The sequence below is a fragment of the Sphaerodactylus townsendi genome, linkage group LG04 (genome assembly GCF_021028975.2).
Source record: "Sphaerodactylus townsendi isolate TG3544 linkage group LG04, MPM_Stown_v2.3, whole genome shotgun sequence".
Lineage (NCBI taxonomy): Eukaryota > Metazoa > Chordata > Lepidosauria > Squamata > Sphaerodactylidae > Sphaerodactylus > Sphaerodactylus townsendi.
In genome coordinates, this window is record NC_059428.1 from 19032030 (window position 1) to 19054265 (window position 22236).

The 22236-nt window shown below is 46.5% G+C and overlaps 1 protein-coding gene across 1 annotated transcript in view; it reads right to left on the reverse strand.

The window, feature by feature from the left end:
* Positions 1-1667: 1667 nt before the first annotated feature.
* LOC125431262 overlaps positions 1668-22236 on the reverse strand; it is a 67227-nt gene continuing 46658 nt past the window's right edge. The window contains exons 3-4 of the mRNA XM_048494029.1: positions 16885-16999; positions 1668-1772 (exon numbers count right to left, since the gene is read on the reverse strand). Of these exons, the coding sequence (XP_048349986.1) occupies positions 1668-1772; positions 16885-16999 (220 nt within the window). The remainder of the gene's footprint in view (positions 1773-16884; positions 17000-22236) is intronic.

Consider the following 22236-nt stretch of genomic DNA (forward strand, 5'->3'; position numbering starts at 1 on the left):
AGGTGTTGGTAGGCTGGCAAACAGAATGGGGGAGGGGTGAGCATGGTACTTGGCCAGACGTGACTGGAACATGGCATGGTTGGCATCTCAGGGATTTCAGTTGGGCTGCCTCATGGCTATGCAGGTCTGGGAGACCATGACATGCATAAGCCATGCCTGGGGCCTTCTCCCACATCACTTTCCTCAGCATTGCTGTCAAGGCCTTGTGTGCGATGGTCTCTGGTTCTGGCTGCCAGACAATGGCATGGTGTAAAAGGGCTGCTTATCCTTTGACGCAGGTCAAGTATACTTTTCCCTCCTGCATCGCAGAGGTTAGGGGCCCAGCTCCCTTCATGAGGTGGGAAACAGTGTAAAACTGCAGAATGGGAGAAGGAGCTGCTGCCAGCTGGACTGTACTCCCCCCTGCCCCAGCTTCCTCCCCCTCTCTTGCCAGCATAACTCACCTGCAGAGGAGTATCTAGGGAAAATGTAGCCTGGTGCAAAATCTGAGTTTTCCCTACTTCAAACTTTTTTTGTACCAGGTCGTCTCAAAGTCACCATCACATTATAGAAATCAGTGTATAGACCCGGGGGGAAGAAGGAAGGGTGGGGTTGATTCCTTCCCACGTGACTAAATGGCCGTAGCCCGGGGACATTTGACCCCATATGTCCCCCTAGGCAGTACGCCCCTGCTTGTCTGCCCGCTGTCCCAACCACTTCTTGCTTCCCCCCTACAACTTCCTCCCCCTCTCCCACCAGCTGCTGCTTGTGTGCCTCTGTCGGCTACTGGCTCCTGCCAGCCGACTGGGGCTTGGGCCTGGTTTTCTGCTCCTCACCAGCCCTGCCACCTCCTGGGCCGCCTCCTCTGGAAAAAAATTGCGGTCAGTCAAATTCGCAATGTAGAAACCCACAATGTGGGAGACAAGCAAAACAAAGGGAAGGGCTTTTGTGTAAGACTTGTCTTCTTTATTCCAAAAATAAATATTTTTTTCTTTAGTCAAATGATTTTCAAATGCTAGTGTATACTCAATAAATGGAGGGAAAATTCACTTCTTTGGAAGCTGCAGAAAGCTGAACAGACACAAGCTCACGGATACCGCCGACAATGCCGTTGATCATTTGAAGACAACTGATACAAACCAAGACAGCAAAGGAACCCCCTTTGAGAACCCAGGGCGATAAAAGGACATCTCCCCCCAGAGTTGAAGTCTAGAAGGCACATGAGTGGGGCCAGAAAACCCATTTTTGCCAAGTATCAAACACATTCTAGATTACATTCCAAGAGAGAGGGGGGCAGAGAAAGATATATATATATATACTGCGGAGCTTGAATTGAGTCAAGAAAAGATAAAGAAGATTCCTTCGTCAAAGAATAGTTAATGACTGTGAGATTGGAAGAGAGTTCTCTTTTCCTGGTTTTCTTTTTGGCTCTTGACAGGACAGCAAGCGAGCGGGAAGGCCCAAAGTTACAGGATTCAAAAACGGCATCATTCGGTTGTGTTCGGACGGGTCGCCACGTAAACGAACACCACGATCAAAAGCACCACCACGGCCAGCGTCGGAAGGACCACCGTCGTGACTTGCTGCCGCGCTTCTTGCATCGCCTGCTTTCTCTCTTTTTTATCTTTGGAGGTCTCTTTTTTGGGTTTTCCTTTCAGCTGTCTCATTCTGAGGCGTCAGGCCTGCCCTCAAGCCAAGACGGGGGGAAAAAGGAAACAAAACGTAGCTCCTTTTGACACAAGCAAGACAGGCCTTGCCCAGCCGAGTAGGCTCCGCTCGTGGTGGAGGGCAACCTGCAAAACAGAAAATCAAAAATAACAATGATTCTCAGGTGGCTCAACAAGGATCATAAAGTTTCGTAGTTTTGAAGAACTCCAAAAGAATGTTGTTAATGGCTGCCTGCATATACACGAAGGACTGGATATAAACCGCAGAAGCTAGTTTTTCCCTCTCAATAGGAGGAATGTATTTATTTATTTATTTATTTATTTATTTATTTATTTATTTATTTATTTATTTATTATCATATTTATATACCGCCCCATCCCCTAAGGGCTCTGGGCGGTGAACAACAAAATAATGTTACATAACAGCAATAGCAATAAATAAATAATATATCATTAAATAACATAATTAAAACATAAAATTACAGCGTTCCACATAAACCACTTGGCGTCCAGCATTAAAACTATCAATAAAACCCTCCCAGAGAGGGGGACGGTAAATCCAGATATCACAAACTCCCAGAATGTTAAAAGGGAGAGACAAAAAGGGTGCATCAGGAGTACCATGGTTAACGCGTCCAGAGGAGGGCAACCAACATGGTCAAAGGTTTGGAGTCCATGCCCTACGAGGAGAGACTTAGGGAACTGGGGATGTTCAGTTTGGTGAAGAGAAGGTTAAGAAGTGACATGATAGCCCTGTTTAGATATTTGAAGGGATGTCATGTTGGTGAGGGAGCAAGCTTGTTTTCTGTGACTCCAGAGACTAGGACTAGGAGTCATGGGTTCGAGGTGAAGGAAAAGAGATTCCACCTAAACATCAGGAAAAACTTCCTGACAGTCAGGGCTGTTCAATAGTGGAATGCACTACCTCGGAGTGTGGTGGAGGATCCTTCTTTGGAGGTTTTTAAAGAGAGGCTGGAGGGCCATCTGTCAGGATTATGTGTTCCTGCACTGCAGGGTTGGACTTGATGGCCCCTGGGGTCTCTTCCAACTCTATGATTCTAAGTTAAGAACAATCTACTTGAGGGGCTTGGGTGGACTCCACTGAAAGTGACAAAGCTGAGAGATGGGGATCAATCGGCGTCATTCTATATCCTTCTAAATTCATTGAAATCACACGGGTTAGAATAGCATAACTCTGCTCAGAATAGCACCAGACATCATCCCACGCCTTACTGGAACATATTAATTACGTTTTTGAAAGAGCTCAGTGCTGCTTATGTAGGGTCCATAAACTGCAGGAGTCAGGATGACTAGGGTCAGAGGCAAAGACAGCAGAGTTATTCTGAGATAACGCGCAGCCCGTTATCCCAGGAATTAATATCTATTTACTGTATTTATTGAAAGTATTTTTATGCGCCTTTCTGTTGTCCATACGCGAGGCAGCTTACAGAATTAACAGAATCCAACACCACCCAATAACAATACAATAAAATCATACCATACCATTTAAAAATTAAAAAAAAAACCCCAATAAAGTTCACCTTAAAAAAAACCCCTAAATCGCTGCTTGCTCAGATCTCAATAGTTAGCTTGAGATCTTAAAGGTTTTCTGAAATAAAACATCTCAAAGTTGTGTAGAACTGGGTTTTACCAGACCTATTTGTCATGAAGGGGTGAGAAAAATCCCCTCTAGTGAAAAGAGATCCATTCCCGCACAATTATTAAAGACACAAGAGTCCCGTTTCCTTGCGCTCATCCTGCTCCGCAGGGTGCATGCTTGTGTACGTATGTAAATATATCTCAAGGACCCACCATTCAGAAGCAAACCCCAAGTGCCACAAAATATTCTTCGAAACCAGACAACCATTACAATACTCTTTGGGGGGGAAATATTATAGTAGTTCATCACATCCTCAACACTTCTTCCAAGGCGACCAAACCTGTCCCAGCTGAATAAAAACCGGTTCAAGGCGAGGGTGTCATAAATTCCAGGCAGCCCAGGAAACACTTCATGGGAATAACAAGAATTAAGTCGATGGAGAGCCCCGGCTGCCGCCCCTGGTACAAGGATTCTCAACTAGAGGTTTGCGGCCTCCTGCTGCTATGCAGTGTTGATCCATAGCACCTTGTCACTGCACGCACGCACGTCATGCATTACCTCAGCAACATGTTTATGGAGTAAAAGGGCTTCCTACAAACTGAACCGCACATCTGCCTAGCAAGAACAGAGGTGCTGAAGTTCATGCTATCCTGTTTCCCCGAAAATAAGACAGTGTCTTATATTAATTTTTGCTCCCAACGATGCGCTATGTCTTATTTTCAGGGGATGTCTTATTTTTCCGCTCTCACAGCTGTGTATGCTCTGGTGCAACGGGCATGCTTCCAAACAAAAAAAACTTTTGCTTTCACGTCTTACTTTTGGGGATGCTTTATATTTAGCACTTCAGCAAAACCTCTACGACGTCTTATTTTCAGGGGATGTCTTATTTTCAGGGAAACAGGGTAGCAGGACGGTTACTTCCACGGTTTTACTAACTGGCATTGTCAGGAAAACATTAGCATTTGGCATCTCTGCTGAACCAAACTGTCCTTAGGAGCATAAGATATTTAAGAGGCTTCTCTCTGGCCTAAAAGATTTAACACACAAAGCGCATGGGTATACAGAATCCTGCATGGGCACGTGCATCATTGTGTAGTTGTGCACGGCGCAATTCCCAGCGGCCATGAGCTGACGCAAGAGTGGATGACCAAACAGTCCTGAGGGAGATCTAACTTCCGGCATGCAGGTTCTGCATTTTTACGCACTGAATTCTGCAGAATATGAAGATTGAAATGCAGTCACTTTTGACCCAATCAAGTACATGTTTTCTCAGATATAAGCCACAATATATTGTCGAAGGCTTTCACGGCCGGATTCAACTGGTTGTGGTGGGTTTTCCGGGCCGTGGTCTGGTGAATCTTGTTCCTAACGTTTCGCCTGCACCTGTGGCTGGCATCTTCAGAAGTGTATCACAGAGGGAAATCTGAAGATGCCAGCCACAGGATGGGTGTTCGCTAGAACAAGACCCACCAGACCACAGCCACACAGCCCGGAAAACCCACCACAACAAAGACACAATATGTTCAATGGAGCTGCCTCCAAAGTAAGTGTATGGATTTAGAATCTCCACTAGAGATTGTTGTAATCCTGTTTCTACTAAGGCTGTGGGAATACATTTGAAAATGCCATAAACCAGTGGTGGCGAACCTTTGGCACTCCAGATGTTATGGACTACAATTCCCATCAGCTCCTGCCAGCACTGCCAATTGGCCATGCTGGCAGGGGCTGATGGGAATTGTAGTCCATAACATCTGGAGTGCCAAAGGTTCACCACCATGGCCATAAACGCTGCCTGCTTGGCCACTCTCACAGTACTATTTGGAGTGCTCTGCTCCCAAAAGTGGTAGGGAAGACTCTGACCTGGGTGGCCCTTGGCCACTGGCCCAGGCTAGCCTGAACTTGTCAGAGCTTTTAAGCTAAGCAGGGTTGGCCCTAGTTCAGGGGTCTGCAACCTGCGGCTCTCCAGATGTTCATGGACTACAATCCCCATCAGCCCCTGCCAGCATTGCCAATTGGGCTGATGGGAATTATAGTCCATGAACATCTGGAGAGCCGCCGGTTGCAGACCCCTGCCCTAGTTAGAACTTGGATGGGGGACCACGGAAGTCCAGAGGGGGAACACAGAGGGAGGCTAGGGTAAACCATCACTGTTTGTTTCTGGCCTTGAAACCCCTCTGGGACCACCATAACTCAGCTGCCACAAAAGGACCGTGCTTAAAGCACACTGGATTATCGGGTCAGAATGGCAGGGCCTTCTGCCAGTTTTCAGGAAATAAGAACAAGCCAACCTTTCCCAGCCGAACTCTAGGAAATTTGTGGCTTTAAGTGACCAACCTCTGCCGTTGCTATCTGAATTAGGATTTGCTGCATTCTCTGAATGATTTAAGCTGTTTTGGCCTTGTTCCCTCCCAAGTACTCGATTTTTAGTTTAGCTCGACAGCAGGGGAAATGCAGCACCAGCATTTTAAATAAAGAAGCAGCCCTTCGAGATCGACATGAGGAAAGAAAAATAAATGAGAACAAAGTGAACTGCTCATCATAACTAACCGTGCTCCAACCTGGCTACTCCTATAACTATCCTCAAAGAGAAGAGAAGAGAAGAGAAGAGAAGAGAAGAGAAGAGAAGAGAAGAGAAGAGAAGAGAAGAGAAGAGAAGAGAAGAGAAGAGAAGAGAAGAGAAGAGAAGAGAAGAGAAGAGAAGAGAAGAGAAGAGAAGAGAAGAGAAGAGAGGGATATTCTTGTCATCCGAGAAGGTTTGTGCAACCAGACTCCCTCCTTCTGCAGCAATTAAAAGGAAAACGGAATGAATGTTTGATTCATAAGGCGAAGAACTGAAAAAGGACCAGGTTCGCTTTGCCACTGGCAACAGGGTGAGGAGAACAAATACTTGAAACTGTCTTCCACCAAGCCAGGCTGCTGTTTTAAGTAGCTCAGTGCCACCTATGTGGTCTACCTCAATGACCCCAACATGGCTGCCACCAATGGGTTTCCCGGCACACATTCGCTTCTTAGAGCAAACATCACTTCTGCAAAGCAAAGAGCCAGCACCCTTGTCATGGCCCTCTAGTGTCTTAGCCTGGGTCCTGCCATATTTCTGTCTACTGAATGCTTACAGTTTAAGCAGGCTTGGGAATGTTTCCCCGTACCAGTCTGCCCTAATCTCTGCAGCTGCGGGGTGGTGGTGGTGGTGGTGGTGGAAGCTACAGTGCTTTTATCCCAGTTCTCATTGTCTGAGGAACACGTGTGAGTGTGTGAAACAACACCTTCCCGCTTAAGGAGAGAGAAGTAGGGTTTGTGGGCCTGACATATCTGTGCTGGGGGATATAACGCTTTGTCTGTTTCAATGTACTCAGTTCTGACAATACAAGTCAACCACTTTCCTATGCTTGCCATCAATAAATGAGAATTCTGCTTTCAAAGTGACGATTCCTTCATTGATCAAGTCTGGGACTGGGACACCCCTGGATTTCCTCCACTTTATGAGAACAGGAACTGCTTAGAAAAACATGAGGGGTGCCCCCTGTTCTATTACAGCCTCTTCTAAATATTTCAGTGGTAGGAGGTTTGTACATCTACCTTCCCCTGTGAAAAAGGAAAAAGCTACAACGTTTGAGGGTTGGAAGAAGATCTAAATTCCCGATGTCCCTTATTTAGCAGGAACAATACCTGTTTGCTGGTCTCTGATACAGCACTGCCACTATTTTGGCTTTTCGGATGCCTTGCTAAAATGCAAATAACTCATCACAGCAAAGTTTTCACAGGGTGCCTGGAACCCAAGGCAGAGATCTGGGTGTCCAGCCTGCCTGGTCCAGGGGCAACCAAGGAGAAGACTGTCCTGACTGAAGATTGTTCTGGCTGATTGTCCTGTCTAGTTCTCCTGAGGAGAACTAGACAGGAGATGTTTGGCAGGCCTATAGGACAAGTGCAGTCTTGGACTACTGAAGAAGAAGAAGTAGAAGTAGAAGTAGAAGTAGAAGTAGAAGTAGAAGTAGAAGTAGAAGAAGAAGAAGAAGAAGAAGAAGAAGAAGAAGAAGAAGAAGAAGAAGAAGAAGAAGAAGAAGAAGAAGAAGAAGAAGAAGAAGAAGAAGAAGAAGAAGAGGAAGAAGAGGAAGAAGAGGAGGAGGAGGAGGAGGAGGAGGAGGAGGGGAAGAAGGAGAAGGAGGAGGAGGAGGAGAAGAGGAGGAAGAAGAAGAAGAGGAAGAAGTAGAAGAGGAGGAGGAGGAGGAGTTTGGATTTATATCCCCCTTTTCTCTCCTGCAGGAGACTCAAAGGGGCTTACAATTTCCTTGCCCTTCCCCCCTCACAATCTCCTTGCCCTTCCCCCCTGTGAGGTAGGTGGGGCTGAGAGAGCTCCGAGAAACTGTGACTAGCCCAAGGTCACCCAGCTGGCATGTGTGGGAGTGTACAGACTAATCTGAATTCCCCAGATAAACCTCCACAGCTCAGGTGGCAGAGCTGGGAATCAAACCCGGTTCCTCCAGATTAGATACACGATACACCAGTAGCTGCCCCCCCCCCCAACTTTCATCTGTACAAGGTCAGAGGGTAAACCATCACAGCCCCACAGGGTCGCCTCCACGACTGATTTTAACTTGGGGTTTTTTAATTGGGGAACCATTATGACTACGTTAGTCTGCACAGAAGCAAATAAACATAAGAAAATTGAGAAGGACTTGGAGGGAGGGAGGTGGGGGAGAAAAGAACAAACACTTTTTGAACCTGTCACAGTTCTAGAAGGTTCTGTGCTCAGGTTGTACATCTGAGATGAGCGGCAGCAACGAAACGTTGACAGTTCTCTGGCTCAGAACTTGGAATGTGTCAACGCAGTTTCGTCAGGTATGGTGCTCGTCCTGCACGCAAGAAGGACAAATTCTCCCCCCCCCCTTTTTTTGGTTTCATAACAAGGAAGAAGAGATTTGTAGTCAAGGAAATACTTTTTTTTTTGCTGAACTTTACAGCACCTAATGTCCTTCTCAGTACCGGCACCTGCCTGCTGAGCAAACTCAAACCTACAGAAACGAAATCCAGCAGCGGTGAAACGTGGCACGTTACAGGGCGAAAAATTACGGCGTTCTCTCTCTCTTTTCTTTAAAATTCTCAGCCCACGTTGTTATCTTGACAGCAGAAACCAAAGCAAACTAAATTGCTAAGATTTAGAGAGGGTGAATCACAGGAGCTCCTCAGCACAAGAAGACAGACTCTGAATCTTCCGCCGTTGGCTCCAGAGCAGAAGCATCAAGCCAATTTCTGGGGATATCTTTTTTCCCTCCCGGTTCCTTCTAATGTCAATTTTATTGTTGATTAGAGTCAGTTGCAATATTGCTGCATTTAACCAGCAATATATGGAAACACAACACCTACCCTGGGGAAGCAGAACAAAACAACCTTGCAGGCCAGGGGCGGAGCGAGGGGGACTTGCGCCCGGGGCACGCACGCTCCCACCCCAGAATGTCCCAGCCACGCCCCTGCTCTGGTGTGCGCCCGGGGCATCGCCCCCCATCCCCGCCCCATTGGTGCTACACGACTGCTGCACGCCAAAGACTGCAGAATACTGAACCCAGAAATAGGTCTGTTAAGTTACCTATTAAAACACTTGCAACGAAAAATTAAAGCAGCAGTGGCGTAGTGGTTAAGAGCAGGTGCATTCCAATCTGGAGGAACCGGGTTTGATTCCCCGCTCTGCCACCTGAGCTGTGGAGGCTTATCTGGGGAATTCAGATTAGCCTGTACACTCCCACACACGCCAGCTGGGTGACCTTGGGCTAGTCACAGCTTCTTGGAGCTCTCTCAGCCCCACCCACCTCACAGGGTGTTTGTTGTGAGGGGGGAAGGGCAAGGAGATTGTAAGCCCCTTTGAGTCTCCTGCAGGAGAGAAAGGGGGGATATAAATCCAAATTCCTCCTCCTCCTTCTAAATCCAGATACATGGACCTAATTAGCTAATGACTCTTTGGGTGCAGGTTTGCCATTCCCTTGCTGAGAGAAAGCGCTACTGTCACTTCCTGTATGCCTGGAAGTGATTTCAGTGCCTCACCAGTGACATTATTACATCACTGGTGAGGGCATGCACCTTTGCCAGATCCTGCCTGGTGACTCTAACTATGTGGATAAAGGTCCACCTAAGGAGACTGGCCACGGCTATCCTCTGTCTCACCGAAAGAAAAACACCAAAATTGTAGTTTCATTTGCCACATGCTGCACTGTCTTTGTTTTAGAATGCTCCATTCTAAAACAGACAGAGCATTTTACAACAAAGGCAGTGCCGAGGACCCAAACAGAGCTTTCTAGAACAGCCAGTCCGGCATGTGGTGAATGAAGTTACAATTTCATGTTTTTTTTCTTTTGGTGAGACAGAGTATACCCAATCCCATGGTGGATGGAGACTGTGACAATACAGTGGAACCTCGGTTTTCGTTGGTAATCTGTCCGAAAAGAATCGATGAAAACCGAAACCGATGAAAACAGAGGCAAACTTTTCCATAGGAATCCATGTAAATCCAATTAATCCATTCTAGGCACTCCAAAAAACATACCAAAAACACATTTTTTGGTGAATAAACCTAGTGTTTAATGCTGAAAACAGCAACAAACTATAACACTAGGACCAGCTTCAGAGCCAGTGGACCAATATCGCACGAGAAAGCTGTCCAAAGAGTTCTGTTTCTGACGCCTCTTTAAGATTTGTCTGAAATGGGGCCAGACATTGTCATTAAACAAGTTGCAGACACGGCCTGCAACAGCTTTGTCTGGGTGATTTTTCTCCACAAACCCCTGCAAACCTTACTGCAAATCAATGAAAACAGAGACAAATTTTTCACTGAAAAAATCGATGAAAACCGAAACCGATGAAAACCGAGGTTCCACTGTACTTTGCCCAGAGGCGTATCTGCCTAGGGATAAGGGGTACCCCTTGTCCCCGGGCGCCACTCTTCTGGTCACGTAGGGGGTGCCCCTCACGTGACCAGGAAGTCCGGTCGTTTTCACGTGCCTCGACTGTGTCCGAGGCACGCAAAAACCGACGAGGTGCCTGCAAGTGCCCTCAACCCCACCCTGGACTCCCCCTCCCTTCCTTCCCCACCTGCTGGCTGGGCTCCCAGCCGTAAGCCGTAAGTCTCTTCTGACCTCCCCTCCGGGCAGGCCAGAAGAGACTGCAGTCCCGGCCTCGGAGACCTTCTTTTATAAGCAGTGAGGCCAGGGGTGGGGCTTGGGGAGCAGGGAGCCCAGCTGGCAGGGGGAGTCTGGGGGGGAGGTGGGCACCCTAGACCATGCCCATGGTGACATGGGCGGGGTCGAGGGCAGTGGGGGTGGAGCCTGGGGGCATCAGGGGTAGAGCTAGGGGGCAGAGCCTGGGGGGGCATCCTGGAGACAATTTGTCTCCGGGCGCCATTTACCCCTGGTACACTTCTGACTTTGCCCTGCAAGGAGGTTTTTGCCTTGCAAGAGGGCTTCTGGGCTTGCTCCCATTCCTCTCTTACAGCAGCAGCACAGTTAAATCAATAAACCTGTCCAAGAGAAAGAGTGTTACAACGAACCAAAAGGCTTCAAGCGGCCGCCCTCAAAGGATACGAGACTTTATCAGGGAACTTCAGTCTGCAACTTCCAGTACCAAGGAGTAATGGTCTCTCTCTCGCAGAACTGTCAACCGTGACAAAACAGCTCTGCCCACTTAAAGCAGATATTATAATACATAAAGTCTTCCTATGTCCTCCTGAGTCGTTGCTTTGATAGTCAAACACGAAATGAGACATCTCTGCCTTGCTATTATCTTGCCACCATCTTCCAGCGTGGTGTATTGGGTAAGAGCAGGTGGATACTAATCCGGAGAACCGGGTCTGATTCCCCACTCCTCCACCTGAGTGGCAGAGGCTTATCTGGTGAGCCAGATGTGTTTCCGCACTCCTACATTCCTGCTGGGTGACCTTGGGCTAGTCACAGTTCTCTCAAAACTCTCTCAGCCCCACCTACCTCACACGGTGCCTGTTGTGGGGAGAAGAAGGGAAAGGAGCTTGTAAGCCATCTTGAGTCTCCTTACAGGAGAGAAAGGTGGGGTCTAAATCCAAGCTCTCTCTCTTCTTCCCTGCCCTTTAAAACACAACTCATTTCCCACTTGAAACGGCAATAAGTAGACTATAGCAAGCCAGGAGATCTCATCTCAGTGATTGTAAATGGATAGTTCTGTTTCCTCCACCGTCTAAGCAGGACTTGGGAGTCCCGCTGCTTTTTATGCGTTGTCAGAAAATCTGGACTCCACGCATTTAACCAAATCCTTACTTGACTCCCTGCCAGTAGCCAAGACACTCCCAAGGATGCTGCTTGAAAGGCAATTGCGTGTCAAACAGCTGTCGCCGGAGGAACCATCAAACTCTTTGGTTGGGAAGCCAAAGTTCCCTATTACTGGTAATGAGCATATCCGAGGAGTTCAAAAATGGGAGCTCTTCAGCAAAAGTCTACCTCATCAGCCAGAACTAAGAGAAAGAGGCGGCACGCTAACACAAGCAAGCAACTATCTTCAGAAGAATCGCCACTGCTAACAAGATTCTGGAAATAGATTGGCAGCTGTTTGTTCAGTGTTATCAAGTTAGCATCTCACAGTTCTGGCACTCCTTGACGGGCAGAAAGTCTTGCAAATGCATTTCCCCACCCCACACGGGTGCCAATTTTCGTGCTCTCCTGGAAGACTCAGGCAAATTTTAACATTATAGCTGCTGTTCACAGAAACAAACAAAAAAAGTGAACTCAAACTTTGCTATTCCTGGTTTAGAGACTGTGTGTTTCCCCGTATTTATTTACTTCTATTTATTTAAAACGTTTACGAGCCACCACTCTTCCTTACAGCGCTTAAGGCAGCGTAAAACAAAATAAACAAAATACCCAAAATTGTAAACAAATTGTAAACAAATTGTAAATTGTAAACAAAATACCCAAAATTGAGAACATAAAAATACAAAAGAACAAAATTTAAAATCACAACGTTGGACAGCCAGGAGGGCTTATTCTTAATTCCTAGACAAGAATGTATGGGAAAATGCAGTCCTTCAGATAATCAGTCCCAAGGCATGTTGGTCTTTAAAAGATCATAACCAACAGCTTGAGCTGTAGCGAGTGTAATTGCTGAAGTAATAGAATTGCGCAATCCTGATAGCCGGTTTCAACCAGCAGTCTAGTTGCAGTGTTCTGCACTAGCTGCAGCTTCTACTATAACCGTGGTGGTGAACCTTGGGAATTGTAGTCCATAACATCTGGAGTGCCAAAGGTTCGCCACCACTGCACTATAATATAGTATACGGGCAATGTGATTAGGGGTCTGCAACCTGCGGCTCTCCAGATGTTCATGGACTACAATTCCCATCAGCCCCTGCAGACCCCTCTGCCCATTGGCTGACCCTACTTATCACATACAAAAACCGCCAAGCGCAAGTGCTCTATTCATATACAAAGGTGCAACAAAAACATATACACAAACTACAAAGACTACAAACACTGACTGCTGTTAATGGGCATCCTATTGTTGTAATGCACACACCTTTCTTAGGAATTTAAGTCCTAAACGCATCACATTCCACGAGAATTTCTAAGTATGTAATAATGTTCCAGATCAGCATCAAAGTCCATAAAAACTGCTCAGTATATGACAATATACTATCCAAGGTAGTGCGGGGTTTCATTCCTTCATCGGTGGTACTGGATGTTCCTTTTTCAGGTTGTTGGGAGTCACTCGAAGGGACCCAGAATAGTGCCAACCTACAACTTTCTGATATTATATCCGCCGCGTCCCCTTACCAACAGCATAATCAAGTGATAATGAAACAGCTACCAAATAGTCTTCAAGGGCAGCCCCAAGAAGATAGTATTGCCGTAGTCTAGGTGTAACTAAGGCATGGATTGCTGTGGCTAGATCTAAATGACCCAGGAACAGACACAGCTGACATACCAGCTGAAAACCACAGCCGCTTGGTTTTCTAATGTGACCGCTGTGTCAAGAAACGTGCCTCAGGTGTGAGTGGGATTTTCAAGGGGAGTACTGTTACACTGTAATGGTATCATTCATTTGTCTTGCTCAGTTTGCAAGTTGACTATGCAGTCATACATCAGTTACTTAGAACTGCCGTTATCTTGGACAGTTAGTTGGAACAGTTACCGGAAAATGCTAGATTAAGTGCTATTTTAAGAGTTGCGATTGGCCTTCTTATCTTGCTGTATCAGATGATCTCATATGCACCTGCTGATTGGCTGACCGCACTTATGTTGCTTATCTCTTTTTTAGTAGTAGCCAATCAGATTATCTAGAAATAACTACACGACTGTGATAAAACAAACTTGAGGAAAGATAAGCATTCTCGTGAAAAGCAAAGCCGAATTCTCTTGGTGAGATTTTGTATAACTTGGGCTGAAGGAGAGGTCTGGGGGGGCTGCAACTGGGTGCCCTTTGGCTTGGCCCCGCCAGGCCGCTCCTTCAGCCGGCAAATCCCCGGGCACCAACTTCCTTTGCTACGCCTACTTTTTCTATACTACGGATAGTCCCGACTAGCTGGGGGGGCTTGGGTCTGTCATGCCCTCTCAACCTAATCTACTTCACAGGGCTGAGGAGAGGAGAAACAAAGAGGAGAATGCTGCCAGCAGTTCTGGGTTCCCATCAGGTGAAATGTGGGATATAAATGAGGTAATTAAATAAATACAAATACGGGTTAGAAGTGTGGCACCCCACCCCCCACAGTTTGGAAATCGACGTTAAAAAAATTGGCCCTCCGTTCATACCAGAAAAGAATTTTTTTCTTTTATTTTAACTTTTAAAAAGAAATTATGTATATTTGCGGCACTGAAAGATAGAATATGTTGATATTATACAATACTACCTACCCACCTACCCACCTACCCACCCACCCACCCACCTACCCACCCACCCACCCACCCACCCACCTACCTAGAGTTTCTAAACTTTTTCGTGTCATCTGCTGGCCGTTGTGTTCCGTCTGCGGCTTCCGCAAAACTCCCATTTAATTTCTTATGCTGACTCGTGAACCATCAAAACCATGATGGGGAAAGTCATGATGTGGAAGGGATAACTACCGCGTTTCCCTGAAAATAAGCCCTACCCCGAAAATAAGCCCTATCATGATTTTTCAGACTTTTTGGAGGAGGTTTAAAATATAAGCCCTACTCCAGATCAGGATGGTGTGATCCAGCAGGGTGCTCCCTGCCAATGAGGATGCAGCTTGCATCACATGTGACCTGGAAGCAACAGGGCTGCCGAGAGCCCGCCTTAATTAATTCTGAAGGTACCGTATTTCCCCTAAAATAAGCCCTACCCCGAAAATAAGCCCTAGTGCATCTTTTGGTGCAAAAATTAATATAAGACCCTGTCTTATTTTCGGGGAAACACGGTATAAACCTCTACTACATCCCCATTTAGTTGTCTTTTCCCCTTTAGGCTGCACTTGCCAGGAAGGTGTGCCAACCCTGTTTTCTGCTTCTTTTCCACCGCTTTTCTGCACCTTTTCTGCATCTTTTCCACCGCTACGAGACCCTTTTTGAGACGGGGAGAGAAAAGCTGTACAGAGCGTTCTGCAGGAGAAAAGGGGCACGTTGCAAGGCCCTAGCTGCCTCCACAGTAACAAGCCAATTTGTTCGAGCAAAAGACCCACAAGATGACAGACAGGTAGCATGCCGGGTTCTCTGCAGCAAAGCCATTATTAACTACCTAGAGTTTGAGAAAAGTAACTGTTTACATCCTCTTCAAAATAAATATTCGGGACTGGAACTTAATTGTGGTAAGTTAATCATATACATTTGCTGTCAGCTGAAATATTGCTGCGAAGAAAAGAGAGAGTGTCCCATAAAAGCAAGGAGCGGCGACAATCACAGGGTTTGACTTCTGAAACTGTTCCCCAAGACTTATTTTAATTGTTCAGCTTCTGCAGGCAGGATCCGAACGTTTTGTGTCTTGCCTCCGTGAACTGTCTGAATTTGTGACAAGGGATGATAGAACAGTGCAATTTTCCTGGTTTGCTCTAAGCATCACTGAAAAAAATGGCCTTGAGATCTCACAGGCCTAACCGTACTGCTTTCATGCAGCACAGGAAGCCAATGACAGAGGGAACTCTTGCGTCAGCAGAAGGCTACTTGCACCGGTGGAAAACACTCTGATGTTAAGAACATAAGAACATAAGAACAAGCCAGCTGGATCAGACCAGAGTCCATCTAGTCCAGCACTCTGCTACTCGCAGTGGTCCACCAGGTGCCTTTGGGAGCTCACGTGCAGGATGTGAAAGCAATGGCCTTCTGCTGCTGTTGCTCCCGAGCACCTGGACTGTTAAGGCATTTGCAATCTGAGATCAAGGAGGATCAAGATTGGTAGCCATAGATCGACTTCTCCTCCATAAATCTGTCCAAGGCCCTTTTAAAGCTATCCAGGTTAGTGGCCATCACCACCTCCTGTGGCAGCATATTCCAAACACCAATCACACGTTGTGTGAAGAAGTGTTTCCTTTTATTAGTCCCAATTCTTCCCCCCAGCATTTTCAATGAAGGCCCCCTGGTTCTAGTATTGTGAGAAAGAGAGAAACTGGAAAAGAGGAGAAGATCAAACTCATGGGACCAAACACAACATGTCTGAAAAGTTTTCACCCTACTAACCATCCTTACTACAATCCATCCATTTTATCTTTTTGATTTCATTTCTACCCCCGTCTAGTCTTCCGGTCCGCCGCCAAAAGGAAGGGTTTGTGTGCCGACACCCGAATTATCTGGCAGCGCAAGACCCGGTCTGTTTCCCTCAGAGCATCGTGAAGAGCTAATTTACTTCAGACGTTAATTCTGCTATCTAACTTACCCATTCGCTCAAGTTGTGCCTACCAGAACGTGGCACCTGTGTGATGCAGCAGTTAAGACTGTCAAAGGATTTGGGAAGGCCTGGTTTGAATGAATCCCCACCCTGACAAGGAAGTTTGCTGGGTGACACTCTAAGCCTCTCAGTTGTCGTGAGAACAAAATGGATGACAGAACAAGGTAAGCCATTTTGGTTTCCCATTAGGGAGGAAGTTGAGGCATAAATGAAGAAAATTCCGCAGGGCCTGTAAAACAGTTCTGTTCCACTGGGCCTTTGGTGAGGCCAGCCACGGATTCCCCCTCTAGGATGCCCTCGTGTTGCGTGCCATCATTGGCAAGCCTGATATATTATCTAGTCAGTACTGTCCCCTCCCGGCCTTGGGATCGGGCGCCATATATTATTGCTGCTGCTGCGTTTTATGGTTATAGACTTGTAAATTGTTTGAAATTACCCTAGTTTTTATGTGTAAAATGTTGTTTTTAGCCTGCAGTGTTTAATGTTATTATGTATTTTTGTTGCAGGCCTGCTGTATGCCGCCCAGAGCCCTTCGGGGATGGGCGGTTTAAAATCGAATGAATGAATGAATGAATGAATGAATGAATGAATGAATGAATGAATGAATGAATGAATGAATGAATGAAAACACATATTCCTCCTGACTAAGGAACCTTCCTCCAATTTAACAGTTACTTAAAGTTGCAGGAAGACTCCTTAGGCTAGAGATAGGCTTCAGACCTAGCTAAGAAGAGTGATAGGATATGCAGAAGTATTATTTGTTCCTACGTTTTCGTGAGATGGGAGGACAAATCTTACCTCTAGTATCCCAACACAAGTCAAAGTTCTCTGTGCTGATTGGCCACAAACTGGGGAGGGGCCGCAGAGCCAGGGGCTTGTGTATAGTCTACCGGCACAGGTGAGAGGCTGAACGCTGAAAGCAAAACACAAACAGACCAATAAGCAAACTGATGAATCAAAATTGGCTCCACAGATCCATTTTCATGCACGTTGACTAGATACTGCAAATTACCAATCGACATACAGAAATCCCAGTAAATTCCCCCCCACCTTCTAAGGTCTCTGTTAATTGTGCCCAAAAGATCTAGAATTTCTTTTTAAAAACAGAAAGAAAGAAAATCTTTGCAAATGTTATCTCAAAAGAATCTCATGAGACAAAATCTGGTGAAACTAGAACTTGCTTATGGGCATCCATCCCTCTATATTCCAGTATAGGCATGCCAATTTGGGAGGTAGCCCTCTGGACACATGCAGAAGCCACAAGCATTGCTTTGATGTCATGATCAGAGGTGGGATCCAGCAGGTTCTCACAGGTTCCCGAGAGTAGGTTACTAATTATTTGTGTGTGCCGAGAGGTGATTGGTGATTTTGCCACGTGATTTTTGCCTTAGTTACGCCCCTCCTCTCAGCAGTAGCGCGCAGAACTTGAAGCAGTCTAGCAGGAGGTGCACCAGCGTGCGTGGCAGCCTGCGCCTGCATGCATTCGTTTCCCACACAAGGATCGGCGCAGCGGCTGTGTCCTTGCCACAGCCCCGCCCCAGAATGCCCCGCCCCTGGAATGCCCAGCCACGCCCCCGTTGTGCCCCGCCCAGCCCCATTGGCGCTATGCCACAGTTTGAATCCCACCACCATGGGAACCTGTTACTAAAATTTTTGAATCCCACCACTGGTCATGATCCATACCATGTGGAAAGAGTGAAGTACTGCATCATACATCCACGTAACACCTGTGGACACTTTGCGCCTCTTTCTTAGACAAAGTCACAGCAAGTTAAGCCCACTTAAGGTAGCGATACAGGTAAGTCTTCATACAATCTCTTGAACGACAGTTCTATCAGTGGTATAACCTTCATACAGAGAGGCTGCAAAGTTCAGACTAGGAAGGGAAACGAGAGGGAAATGCCTTGGTGCTATTTCCGCACCCTGTTGGTAAGTGTAAGGTTGCAATTCAACCTTGGAGAGGCTTCTGCTGGAGTTTCTGGTGGGATGCCCAGAACGGGGAATGTTACTGTTATCAGTTGCTGCTTGCTTGCCTGTGTGAAACTGTCTGTGTGAGTTTCTGTGTGAGAACCTGAATTGTTTATCTGTTCTTGGCAGGAACTTGCCTGAAGCCCGTAAAAGCGGCTGTTTGAGAGTTGGGGGGCCAGTTCCCGCATTGCCTGTTCCTGACTAAGAATGCCAGCTCAATAAAGAACTTAACACAGTTACTTTTGACTGGACTTTACTGGTTCGTTACAGTAAGTCTCCCACTGCTGGAGATAGACTGCCTACGTTCATGCTCTTGTGCTTTTAAAAAAGGGAATCATATCATCATGCTGAGGTAGACTCAGTGGTGGGATTCAAATAATTTAACAACTGGTTGTTTGCAAGCACCATTTTAACAACCGGTTCTGCCGAAGTGGTGCAAACCGGCTGAATCCCACCACTGGGTAGACTGGGAAGATAAAACGGCTGCAGGAAGAGCCCCGCCAAAAAGGCTGGCGAGAACGAGTCTCCTGCCCCGCACAGGGTAAGGAGGGAAGGGAGGGAGGGGTGGCATGCAAAGGAGGGGAGGGAGGAGGGCCACAAGAGGACTCTTAGCAGAGTCCCCATCTTCTAAGAACAGTTAGGAAAATGCTACCATTGGAGCATAAAGCAAATAGCAAAGCAAAGATTCATTTTCTTATTCCCTAGCAGCAGAAGACAAATTTTCGAGCGTATTGCAGAAATTTCCAGCAGCCCATTACATGCTATTGGAGTATTATGACCTGTTCCCCAGCTCCATATTTTCAAGAGTAAAAAGCTTTTAGTTATATGCAAGGCAATTCCGGGCATATTAGGAGAGCCCATGAAATTGCCATCCCTCAGTCAGGAGATAGGTATTTTTCCCCCCTGCCAAATTACGGGCCTAAATCAAAATTGACCTACCATTAGGAAAACATCGCTTTTACAGTAAATGTGGCTTTGAGAGTTTTTGCGATTTCCAATTGCGTTTGGAGGGGGAAGACGAGATTCATCTCCCCAATCCGCTAAAATAGCTGAGCTTACAAAAAAAAAAAAAAGCAGTTTCAATGAGGTTTTAATAAGTCCGGGCTACTTCACAGGCAACATTTCCTCTGTACTAGAGGGGACAAGAGGGTAGGTGAAAATCCAAGCCTATGATCAGGTGAGACCGTTGTGAATACAATAATCAGGATTTGTATTATACTTCCAAATATTCAAAGCCCAAAGGAACAGCAGTGGCGTACGAGGTTAAGAGCTCGTGTATCTAATCTGGAGGAACCGGGTTTGATTCCCAGCTCTGCCGCCTGAGCTGTAGAAGCTTATCTGGGGAATTCAGATTAGCCTGTGCACTCCCACACACGCCCACTGGGTGACCTTGGGCTAGTCACAGCTTCTCGGAGCTCTCTCAGCTCCACCTACCTCACAGGGTGTTTGTTGTGAGGGGGGAAGGGCAAGGAGATTGTAAGCCCCTTTGAGTCTCCTGCAGGAGAGAAAGGGGGGATATAAATCCAAACTCATCCTCCTCCTCCTCCTCCTCTTCCTCCTCCTCCTCCTCCTCCTCCTCCTCCTCCTCTTCTTCTTCAAATACACTGGATGGACACTACGCTAGTTCTGCCACTAAAGGATGCCTTTTCCACACTGAACTGGAAATAGAACTGAAATAGGCATTTCGCACAGCACTTAATGAGGGGCTGGGAGGTGACTAGGCCCTGTTGCTCAAGCGCGTCCCCTTCTATTATCCACGAGGTCTGCAAACAACTGGGGGTTCACACCTTGTTCCTTCTCCTCATAGATCTCTCCCTGGTCTACAACAAGAGGGATGAAACCTCGGTTGGTTCATGATGTGAATTTAAAGACAAGTCACACCAGTGGGCAGCGTGATAACCTTTTGTGAGGCGGAAGTCACACAGTTTGTCTCCATCCTTACAGAAAGAGCCTCTCTCATACCTCGGACTAAGCTCTGAAATAGGCAGTACTCATTTAAACCAAGACTGTTGTGGGAATTTTGCCCCTTTGGAAAAGAAAGAAAAAGGGTTTACCTTCTTGTAACTCGTAGCTATGCACGTGTAAAGGTAAATCAAGAGACCACTGTTTTTAACTAGCACGTTTCTTAAGGACAAAAAGAGCTTGCCTATCAACAAAATGCTTGAACAAGTTTCAAAAACGGCTACCCTTGCCCAGCGATTTGCATTTTCAAAGATGTGCCCTTTAAGCACACGCACACCCACGTACATCACACATTTTCCACTCTAAAGCGCTCATTAAGACAACCAGTTGCAAACAGGAGAACTGAGAGGAGGTTGACGGTTAGAGAAAATTCTCCATTCTATGCATGGCCACAAGACAAATTGAGGCTGCATCAGCCTGCAATTTGCATTTCATGGATGGAACCATTTGATGGGGCGGGGGGGGGGGGGTTGAAGGATTCAACCTGAATCTTCCTAGCCGCACTCTGAATCTAGCCATGACACCAGCAGGGTCAGGAGAAGGGACTCATAACAAAATGCCATGACAAAAGTATTAGCGTTAAAAATAACTGAGGAGCTGTAAAGAAGTTTGACCTGTCTCCTCAAAACTTTCAAAACCTAGGCCCCTTCCGCACATGCAAAATAATGCGTTTTCAAATCACTTTCACAACTGTTTGCAAGTGGATTTTGCTATTCCGCACAGCTTCAAAGAGCACTGAAAGAAGTTTGAAAGTGCATTATTCTGCATGTGCGGAATGAGCCCTAGAGAGATTTCAAGTTAGTTTCCGCCTTACCCGTTGAGCTGCTAAGATACATCTGGTTACCTAGTCTTGAATATTTTAATTGTTGCAATTGCCAAGTGAAACGAAAGCTCACTCAAACTGCCAGTAAAGGTACAACCAATTATGGAATCCATGAAGTGACCTCACCTTGTAAAAAGGCAACACAATCATCCCTCCCACACTGCGACTTTCCACTTCACAGTTTTCCAGAACACAGGTGGAAACTTGCCACACAACACGATCCTGGAGCCACCCTAACCTGGAGGCCCGGGGCAGGGGAGAGACCGAGGAGGTGGCAGGGCTACTGGGGGAAGCCCACAGAGGCAGGTACAACGTGGAGTAACAGCCTTAAGGGCCAGAAAGAGTAAGGAAGAGCCCGGCCTCGGGTTGAAAGCAGGGGAAATTTTATGTGGTTTTGCACATCGTGGGGGGTGCCACACCCCTAACCCGCACGATGTGGGAGGGACAACTGTACATGCTAATTTTCAAAACTCAGTAGCCATGAATAATTTTCAGAGCATATGAGAACTGTGCGTAGCACACCAAATATTAATCTGAGGAACAGTCAAGAGACTTATGTGAGATATTTTGCTACCTCAGCCATGTTTGCATTTACAAAATGCAAGCTGTAGTAACATGATATTTTTAAATGTATAATGCGAAGGGAGGAAATCAAAATACTCTGATGACAGCATTCTAGTAATTAAAACAAAACAACACACCCAAGGCCACTTGGTAGACACAGTTTCCCATGGATGCTTCTGCAGTGTGTGTCCACAGCATGTATTCGATTAATGTGACAATTTGCATGCTGTACAACACACACACACAGAAGGCAGACCTACGAGGGGGAAAATATTCACCGTATATGTGGTAGGGTTCCTCTCAGATTGTATCTGGCCGCACCACCTTCAATAATACAGGTTCTCGGGCAGTTAGTTACCTGCATGCACATTGTATTGGCAGCAAGGCAGTACTGATGGATCATCCAGATCTACGTCTGAACATATTTCCTGGAAAGGGACCAGTGGCTTAATGGTAAGCCCTCTGTTTGACACGCAGAAGGTCCCCAGTTCAATTCTGGGCATCTCCAATTGAAACGACTGGGTACTAGGTGATGCAAAAGACTTTGGCCTGAGACCTAGGATAACAGCTACCAGTCTGAGAAGACAATATAGACCTTGATGAAAGTGGGTATGATGCAGTATAAGGGAGCATCATGCATACCTGAGTCCGCTTTACAGTCCAAGGCTAATTTTTCCTTCTCACACTCTACTCCTTCAAGCAAGCTAGGGCTCGCCCTCTGAGCTTCTTCCTCCTCAACTTTTACAGGCAGTCCACCCAACAGAATAAAACTCTCTCTCTCTCTCTCTCTCTCTCTCTCTCTCTCTCTGTGTGTGTGTGTGTGTGTGTGTGTG